The sequence below is a fragment of the Anneissia japonica genome, unplaced genomic scaffold, assembly GCF_011630105.1.
Source record: "Anneissia japonica isolate Jap-2015-1 unplaced genomic scaffold, ASM1163010v1 scaffold288265_len830512_cov201, whole genome shotgun sequence".
NCBI classification, from domain to species: Eukaryota; Metazoa; Echinodermata; class Crinoidea; order Comatulida; family Comatulidae; genus Anneissia; species Anneissia japonica.
Genome location: NW_022752171.1, coordinates 27,177 through 37,033, shown reverse-complemented (window position 1 = coordinate 37,033; position 9,857 = coordinate 27,177). Strand labels below are relative to the sequence as shown.

Here is a 9,857-nt window from a genome sequence, read left to right as displayed (position 1 = left end):
TGCAATTTATGGAATGATAATATAATTTCATTTACTAATTTAATTTGGTGTTTCAATGTGTTCCATACGTGTTTGATCCAATGGCCGGGGTAGTAATGTGAAGCGCTTAGAGGCCTTCCAAAGGCATGAAGCGCTATATAAGAATGACATATTATTATTATTATTATTATTAAGTGGAGGGCTCGATGATCGGTTGAGGGGCGCTAATTCGCAAAATAAAATGATTTTAGGTGATTTTTAATTACTTTACCGTGATTTCTAAGGGGTGCCGGGGGGCGCGAGTAATTTCTTTGGGGCTTTGGGGGTGCAACCCCCACCCCGCGCACCCCCTGATATAACTTGTTCTAAAATTTGAGAAGGGTTCTTTTGAATTATCCTCGTGTTTTCTGCTTAGGACTAAATAAGCTACAATAGAAATAATTTGCAATAAGCTTAACATACAGGTGAATACCGTGTTTGTTTTGATTCAAGATGCTGGGTTTTGTAGACCTACCTCACTATTGTTACTTGAAACAAGTAAGATAAAAATGATTATCTTTTAGCAAATAGACGGAATTTTGAATTCATGTCCTAATTAAAAGAACAGTTTTTAATAGTTTAAGACAGACGAGAAAGAGGAGAAAGCGTAGAGATAATATTTAAAAAAAATTATAGTTAGACAAATTTGATTTGTTTGGGATTTGACTTGAGATAGTAAACACATTCAGATTCAAAATTTGAATTCTTTATTGGCATTTTTATTGTTAGTTTTGGCGATGGTGTTGCAAAAGAACAAACTTGGCAATACAAATGCTAATATATATAGTGAAATAACCTTGTAACAATAAATACATAACATTTGATATCAGGCACATTGAACACCGATAAGTAAATACCAAAATACTTATTTTGAAGGTCAGTATCACAGAATTTACGGTACGGCATTCTGTTAGAAAGCAGGCACGAATCCAGGGGAACGTTCCCCCTCGCCCGTACTTTGCCACTAAATTTTTAAATTTTTAAAAAATTTCAATGCATATCAATGTTATGTGCTATCACTTATCTATTCTGAAAGTGCTGTGCCCCTGCATTGAAAAATTCTGGATCTGCTTCTGGTAAGATTGAAATATTATCAAATATTGTTTGAAAATAATACGGTATTTGATGACAGAAGTATTTTTTACGCCAGCCATCCAGTAAAGCTAGTCCTAGCCTAGGCTAGATAAGAACCTAAGCCCCCAGACGACACTGTAAAGGCATGTGCGAGGAATATTTCCTCTGCGCAAAAGTTGGACCTGAAACCGTCCGCCTGTACCCAACTTCAGGGCAGGATAGAGGCCTACCTTTGTATTTCAAATATGAAAGAAGTATTATCTATTTTGATAGTAAGTATATTATTTTTTATCATGAACCAGTTTTTTTTTTTTTTGTTTTTTGTTTTTTTTTATCTTGTATTAGAATAAATGATTTATATTGTATCATTTTATACATTAGAAATTAAAACAACAATTGGCGAAAGACCTGCGCTAGTATCGTACCATTAACAAACATACATCTGTAAATCAATAGCAGTTGGTGGAAGAGAAACTCACTGCCTCCGAAAAAAAAATGTGCACTGCCTACGATCGTATATAAAATTGCAATAATGCAACAAAAAAACTAAAGACTTTTCTCTATGATAACCAAACCTGTTAATATTATTGTTCATAAGCTCATGCTATGACTTTAAATGTAAATATGGATGTGACTTTGTGAAATAAATCGAATCAAAATTAAAGATTTTGCCTTCAGATCTGTCAATAATAGGATAATAATAAATAATAGTTGGATTTGTAGAGCGCATCATGCGAAAAAGCCTCTATGCGCTTGGTGATTTTGAGAAAAAAGAAAGTTGAAGTTATTTTATGAAACTAAAAAAACCTACTCCTTAAACTAAGGCATGGTTGGCCGTTGGCTCCGAGGAGTTCATCCGCCCTTTGTTCAGCTGTTTTTTTTTTTTCGTGCTGCTGGGTGTCTATCCACCCTCCCATTGGCGGCCGCTAAAGACCACCAGATGGGGTTGTCGGAATTAGTCGCCGACGACTCGACCGGATGCAGTTTATAACGTCGTGCCCAGGACACTATAATCCTAATCTACACTTTCATGCACTAAAATAAACCAACTTAAATAATTGGTTGAACTATTCCCATAATTAATAAATGAAGGTTTCGGGTCAGAGGTCGGCAAATCAACAACAACAACAAAAGAAAAAAAAACAAACAAAAAAACAAAAAAACAAAAAACAAAAACAAAAAAAAATCGGATTACTATGCCTATTTTTTTCTCTAGTTACCAAAAATCTGCTTTAACTGGTTACGTCGTTTGTTTAAGGAGTTTGAAGGCAGCTATTATGCCAGTATAGGTTTCTTCGCCTGTTGGAATAATCATATCTTCTGGTAACAGGAACCCATACGTGCCTGTATCAGGTAGCTCAATAACGTAAGAAAAATCAGCACCAATGGAGTATGCGTAATCGTCACTGCCACCAGAGGCCGGGTCTACAGTAAAACAAACACGAATGGAAATATTTAAACGGCAACAAAATGGATATTTCTGAAGTGTTAAAATATTAACAAGGGAGCATTCAGAACGGCGGTGGTAGTCAAGAATACGCGCCACTCATACGAATACATAAGTTTACAATAATTTAAGTTTTCAATAATTCATTTTTATATGTTGTCAGTTGTTGTTTTGTAACTGTTGTACGGGTCGAACCTCTCCTGTGCGAGAGTGTTCCTCTGTTATAAAAGAGAGAACCAATAAATCTTATCTTACAGGTATCCCACACACCTTAGCAATAATATCCAATGGGCGGGGCTTCACGGAAGAGGCTATTACGTGTCGTCATTTTTGGTGTGTTGCCTCGTCAGTCTCATATTAATAGGCCTACAGAACACTTACATAATAATTTGGCAGAATTTCCGATCTTATATTCCGTTCCATCCACTGTATATATACCACTTGCAATTTGATCAGCCATATAATGCTGTGAAATGAAAGATATTAACGGATCACATGGCTCAGCACCTTTAACTAACACATCGTTAATCCATAATTTTAATATATGTGTTATACCATGGAGGAATAAACTATTTCCTACATGGTTATACATTATAATAAATCGTGTTATTGAATCGTGTATGACAGTTCTTCTGGTAATGCCCTGGCCGGATACTGTAACTCGTCTTTCGAGTTTTTATCTATTTATTTATTTATTTTATTTATTTCCTTCACATCCAGCAGTAAGTACACTTGTTTCTTACAACTGCAGGATGAAATGATGCTTTACAGGGAGTGGATTTGCTTTTTAGTGGTGAGAAACAGTCCTGCTGTGACAGGAATTGAACCCAGGACCCTGGGATTAGAAGCATTTAGCCACTAACCTTTTAAACTCCACTCTTTGTCATCTGTTTTGTTTGTAATATCACATGGGAATTTAATTAAACCAAATAAAATAAACTTGAATATGTACCTATATATAAATATTATATAGCAGGATGAACAAGCCATTCTATGGTACTGTATATACCGTGACGTGTCTACGGGAGGATACGGGGAGGGGCACCCTAAAAAATCCCCCAAGCCCAACATTCGCTCCTCCGCTCCCCCCCACCCCAATTCAAAATGTTTGAAGCAAACAAATCCCGCTTACAAGTACATAAAAAACGCCTCAAATCACCTTATTACCCCTCACTTAATACACCTTCGCTTCCCCATCAAGGCCGCACACCCCACCCCCACCATTCCGTATAAATATCAAATATATGAATAACTTACCACTTCTTCAAGATTTGGAATGGGTGGGGCACTTTCCGAGTATCCCCATGGATACAAAATAAGTTGAGAGTAGCTATGGAAGTCAATAAACATTTTAAGGTTTTCCAATTGAGGAAGGAAGCCGACAATTGATTTGACTTCAGGCTCGGAGGCTGCTGAAGAGCCGCGATATGTATCAGAGCATGGATTCGTTGAAGCGCCCTCGCCTGTTACAAATGAATTACCAACAAATTAAAATAAACACATCATCAGATGGAAATGTGTATGGCATATTACTTAGGCCTGTATAGATTTTTATTTTATTTGTTATTTATTTAATATTCTAAATGCTAGAATATGTTTCCCCATCGATTGGAGAGCCACCTAAATAGTAATTTAATTTACTTTCATGGCAATCCCGCCGGCTCTTAGGGGGAACCCTTTTTACAAGTTTTATTGTTGTGTTTTTGTATGCATTTATGAACAAGGCGCAATAAATAAAATGAAATGAATTATAAATATATATTTCGGGAGTGAAAGTGGGGGGGGGGGGGGGGGGGGGGGGGCATTATGTAGGCATAACCTTACCGCCCCATTCATACGGCCAGTTTCTGTTTGGATCAGTACCAATGCAGTCTGAGCCCTCATTTGGTGATCTTGTTTTTCTCCACAAACGATCCTATATTGGACAGAAAAACATCCTTAAACAGATAATCTTGTTTTTATACTCAACATTTATTTCCATCAAAAATTCAATATAAAATACAATAAAAACCATTATAATAAATAAGTGAACAACGATGGAGGAGATACAACGAAAAGCAAACTTGTAAAATGTTACCACATTTTATACAGAAAAAATGAGCTATTAATGAAAAATTGAAGAATACAGAAAAGACAATTCACACCAACACAGTACAGAAACAAAGAAGCATGAAATAAATACAAAATAAATAAAATATTCGAATTAGAAAATTTTGTGAAGTAAACATTTTATCTAAAATATAATGCTGAAACTTAAATTTGTAAACAATTGTTTGTTTTAAAAAGTTCTGTAGCCTATAAGTAGTCTGAATCTTCCTTAAAGCTCTATATATGGACATGATCCTGTAATATACATCCAAATAAGGGGATATCACATTTATTAGTCTGGCTCCACTGAACTACGCTTACGTCAATCACGACGGTCGATTGAAGCTCGGTTCCCATACAATCGCCCACCCTATCGGTAACAGGCGCCGACAGTTGTCAGGAAGGTTGAAACTGGTTCAAATTTGCCAATTGCGTTGCAGACAAATCAGGGTGCTATTGCTATTGCCCCGGCGCAATTGGGAAGGCACCTCGCAACACAATCAGCAAAGTTTAACCAGGTTCAACATTCCCGACAATGTCGGACATTCGCCGATAGGATGAGCGATTGTATGGAAACCAAGCTTCTGTGACGTATCTACTAAGAGTCTTGAAATGGGGAGGGGATGATGGGGGTGGGGCGTGAAGGTAAATTGCAGGGCTCGATGATTAGGTGAGGGGGCGCTACCTGGCAAAATAAGGTGATTTGAAGTGACTTTTAACTAAATGAGTGTGATTTATTGTAGGGTGGGCTCTTATACACATCTAGATGTGTATAAGAGACAGCACCAACGGAGGGAGAAGGGGCACTCCTAGATACACCGTTAGTGTGAACCAGCAACGCAAACGCAACCTCAGCAATAGCATCATCCTCACACATCTAGGCCTATTTTTTGTTTTTTGTTTTTTGTTTTTTGTTTTTTCTTTTGCAATAGGAGAATTGCGACGGCTTGTAGGTTGCGTTGTGCGACGTGCTGTGAGAACCAAACTTTTTGGTTGTTGGAATAGACACTAATATGCTTACATCGGTCCATGTGTACCGGTAGCCGTCTGGATTGGTTACAAAAAGGACGTAAATATCATATTCGTCGAGGAATTCAATTACATCAACTGCATTACTAGCATATTTTTCCAGAATCTAAGAAACCAAAGAAACGCAAATTTTCAGTTACGCAATAAACTCAATATTCAGTATTGCTATATTTTCAACGATTTTTTTTTTTGAATTAAAACATGCAATTCGATTTACCTTATTTGTAATGTACATGAGAGTTGCTGGCGAAATCCATTCCCTAGCGTGTATACCACCCTCCAACCAAATTTGCTTTTTTCCTGACTTATTATTCGGAGACATCTGTGTTTGTAGATAGTAAGAGGAAGAGAATAGAGCGACATGTGGTAAGCATATAAACATATGCCATTAAGATAGGAAATAAAAATTGAAACTGAAAATCGAAGAAACAAAATATTAGGCCTATATTTACAGCAATTTACGGTATATGAAATCTCTTGACAAAAATGTACGTATTACAAACTATCGTTCCTTAAAGACCATGGCTTTTACTAAACTGAGACATGTTATCTGACATTTGCTGAAGTAGCTCTTCATCCCATTGGTTGTCTACAGTACGCAGTTAGGCTAGTTTCCATAAAATCACTGCACTGTTGCTACAGTTATTGCTGCAATCCCTGTTTACCATGAAACCGCTAAACGCTACCGTCGACAGCTTTCGGCGCCGGTGATTGGTTGGCCGAAGTGGAGAGCTGTCTATGTTGCGTAGGGAATATTTACGCAGTTTGACGATTCTATTTAAAAAGCTATAGTAAGTGTCGGCGATTTTATGGAAACCAGGCTTTTGCCTAGATCAAATCAATACATGTAACTAACTTATACCTAATAATAGAAGATTCCTGAATGCGCGAGATCACAATAAACTGTCGTGTTTCGTGTAGCCAAAACCTGCTTAACTTTTAAATACCGTTTGGATTTGTTACCTTTAGTGCTTTCATTGATTGGCCCTCGTAAGATGTTCCAAGATCTACTTCAGAGAGAACGTCTGCATACTTGTTTACCAGATCAGCTGTCCAAGCTTCAATCTAATGAGGATAAGATTTACATCAGAACCTAAAGCCGGTTACTCACTGCGTGCGACGGCGACGCGACGGCAAAGCGATGAAGAACGCACGCGAAGACGCGGACCCCACGGATCGTCTTTTTAATGAGGATCCTTTCAGATTGCCACTGGCAATCAGCAGATGGCGTTGCGTCGTATCGCTCGGCGGAAGCAAATGTGGATTCGTCGTGCGACGGTTGCGACGGTCGTACGACCGTCGTACGACGCAGTGAGTGTCCGGCTTAACAAATCAACACTGGGAAACAGGGAGCAGCTTAGCTCAGTCGGCTAAATAGGTGGGAGCCACTGTGTGCGCGCTCAACCGTCCAGTTAAATTCTAACTGCTCTCCTTTTGTGTCAGCTGGAAAATTAGAATAGCGCACCGTCTTTCGGATGAGACGTATCGTTGGTCCCGTGTGCATTGTCTGCGTGCATGTTAAAGAGAAAAGTAGAGGATTGTCTCCCGGTGTACCCAATCACCAACAGAAATACCCCACACTGGATAGTAGAGGATTGTCTCCCGGTGTACCAAATCACCACCAGAAATACCCCACACTGGAAATACGTTTTCTGCAGACTTTCGTGGGTCTTGGTGCTTCAACCGAATAAATCCATCCATCCAGTGTAGATGCTGGTGAATGATCCATAGTTACCAACCTGAGAGATTTTAAATGCGTGACTACACCAGTTGAGTGGGAGTGGGGAGGGGGCGCCAGAGCCCCTGGAGTCAGTGGCAGAACACTGGAGGCCCGGGTTCCAATCAGATAATCAACGGTTGGTTGTGATAATGGAAGGAACAAGACCGCACGCGACTACTAGATTCTACTAAGTGCATAGTTGGCTGGGTTGTTTTGGTGGGGAAAGAGAAATTTTCTTGGTAAACTGATTCTCGAACGAGATAAAGAAAGCTCTAACGACTCAAGCTACTGTATAACCGTTTTTATATTTTAATAACACTAATTTCTTCTAATTTTAAATACATTTTCCTAAGAATTCGTGATAATTCGTTATCACGCATAGACTTGTGCTGAAATGCGTGACAAATTTCTGATAACACACGTGCTTCTGCAAATGCGTTTTTCATCCAAAACTACTTTTAAATGTGGAACCGTTCCGCACGATGCGAGACGGTTGGTAACTATGATGATCAGGCCCGTAACCTGTTTTTAAGGGGGAAAGTTTTCTATTTTCAATAACAAGATTCCATCAATTTGGGTGAAGCTTAAAAGCTAAGCTTGTCTCAGCTTGGTCCGGACGAGACAAGAAATAAATAGATAAACAAAATACAATTGAAATTTAAATGGATAAATGGATAACGAAAAGGTAATAAATTAATTAGTTAAAAAAGTAATAAATTTAGTAAAAAAAATTAAGTAAAAAAGCATTGAATTTTAAATTAATTAAAAGTTATGATATACTGTCTAAATAATTGATTTTCATCTGTTTTCTAAATAATTTAACATTTGCGCATATTTTTAATTTATCATCAATATTATTCCATAATTTGGGTCCGTAGATACCGTAATAAAAAATTGACTTTCCGAGTCTAACAATAGTCGAAATGGGAGCAATGAACACAGCAATTACAAAGTACTCATTTAAACACAATACCCATTTTTTGTTTGTTTTTTGAAGGGGCTAGTAGTCCTAAACCAGAAACGTTTAACATAATTAACAACAAACCTCCGCAATGGTACGATAAGCCTTGAAGAAATCATCCTCATCGTCTGTTTTGACATTCAAAGCTCGACTTTCCCTTTGGTTCTGAATTAGACCATCAACATCATTAATTAGCACATGGTACGGTGCCTTGATTGTGTCCAGTGCAAGATTAATGTAACTTTTTGCCGTTGGTGGCACCATTATGTCCACAGCTTTTCCAACGGTTCTTGCTGACATCCAAAAATCCAACTACAGTAGGGGAAAAATGGAATCGACAAATTAAGCAATACTTAATCTTGCCAAATATGCTATTGACCATATTTTAACAATTTATATTCATTCCATACTTACACAGTGCTCATTTAACAAATACAGAAATGAACATTTAATTAAAAAATATCAGTGATTATGAAAAAGTTATAGTATATAAGTTAAAATATTTTATTATGTTAAATTTAACGTTGATACATCAATTCTCATTTTACGACAATTCTAATCATTCTCTTCTGAATCCCTTTCTGGTACCTAGTGAAAGTTGAAATTGCGACGTCACCACTTTAGAAGTAGAGCCGTAGCTGATCGTGGGTGGAAGGTATACTGTAGCCCGGCAAATTGTCAAGGTACCTGTGCATTAACCTTTAATGGCCCTAACTTCTAGGTCATCTTAACATCTTCATGGAGCTCTGTCACTGGACCCCGCGCGCCGGAGGCCTTAGGCGCCCCATGGGCGCCCAGCCAAATGATTGGAACTAATTTTTGAGACGGTTACAATAATCATAGTCCTATGAATCATTCAATCGACCATCCTTGCCGCACATGTTGGCTTACATTTTAAAAATGTCACAAAAATGCTATCATTACATTTGTAACTGCTGTCCCTATCAAAAGCATTCCCTTTCAAGCCTAAACCTACTATAATAAAGCAACTGCATTTAGCTTAGACACTCACTTCAATGGAAGTCTTTGTAGCGTAGGGCCCATGAGTTATTGTATGCGTGGTAAACTATCCTACGTGTATAATTTCAGATTCAACTATTTCAAATCAGAACTGAGATAATATATAATGAAATACCATTAGGATAAAAATAATATTTTTTGGGAATACTTCGGTATAGTTCTTCGTTTTTCGTGTTCTTCTAATTATGCAGAATTTGAAGACCATTTTCGCCATTTTAGAGGCTTTAGAGGGTTTAAATTACTACGTTGAGAGACCGCATTTGTCAGTGGTGTATGTTTAAACGTTTCTAATTAGCGACCAAGCTCGAGACCACCACAAATTGTCTGGCCCCGAAAGTTGTCCCAAATTGGAAGGCGAACTGTATTCATGTAACTGTAACAAAAAAAAAACTTACCTGGTGACATGTCTGGCGAAGTTCTAATGCATGCAGTTGCAGAACATGCTCCTTTGTAGATGGCACAACTCTTATCACTTGATAGCTTAAAATATAAAAACAGTG

At 37.8% G+C, this 9,857-nt stretch overlaps 1 protein-coding gene across 1 annotated transcript in view; it reads right to left on the bottom strand.

Annotated features, from left to right (window-relative positions):
- Window positions 1-1,393: 1,393 nt before the first annotated feature.
- Window positions 1,394-9,857, bottom strand: part of LOC117122167 (carboxypeptidase B-like) — a 10,976-nt gene continuing 2,512 nt past the window's right edge. Inside the window, exons 2-10 of the mRNA XM_033267674.1 lie at window positions 9,753-9,837; window positions 8,422-8,649; window positions 6,620-6,721; window positions 5,874-5,978; window positions 5,649-5,762; window positions 4,364-4,454; window positions 3,797-4,002; window positions 2,921-3,005; window positions 1,394-2,517 (exon numbers count right to left, since the gene is read on the bottom strand). Of these exons, the coding sequence (XP_033123565.1) occupies window positions 2,333-2,517; window positions 2,921-3,005; window positions 3,797-4,002; window positions 4,364-4,454; window positions 5,649-5,762; window positions 5,874-5,978; window positions 6,620-6,721; window positions 8,422-8,649; window positions 9,753-9,837 (1,201 nt within the window). The 3' untranslated portion in view covers window positions 1,394-2,332. The remainder of the gene's footprint in view (window positions 2,518-2,920; window positions 3,006-3,796; window positions 4,003-4,363; window positions 4,455-5,648; window positions 5,763-5,873; window positions 5,979-6,619; window positions 6,722-8,421; window positions 8,650-9,752; window positions 9,838-9,857) is intronic.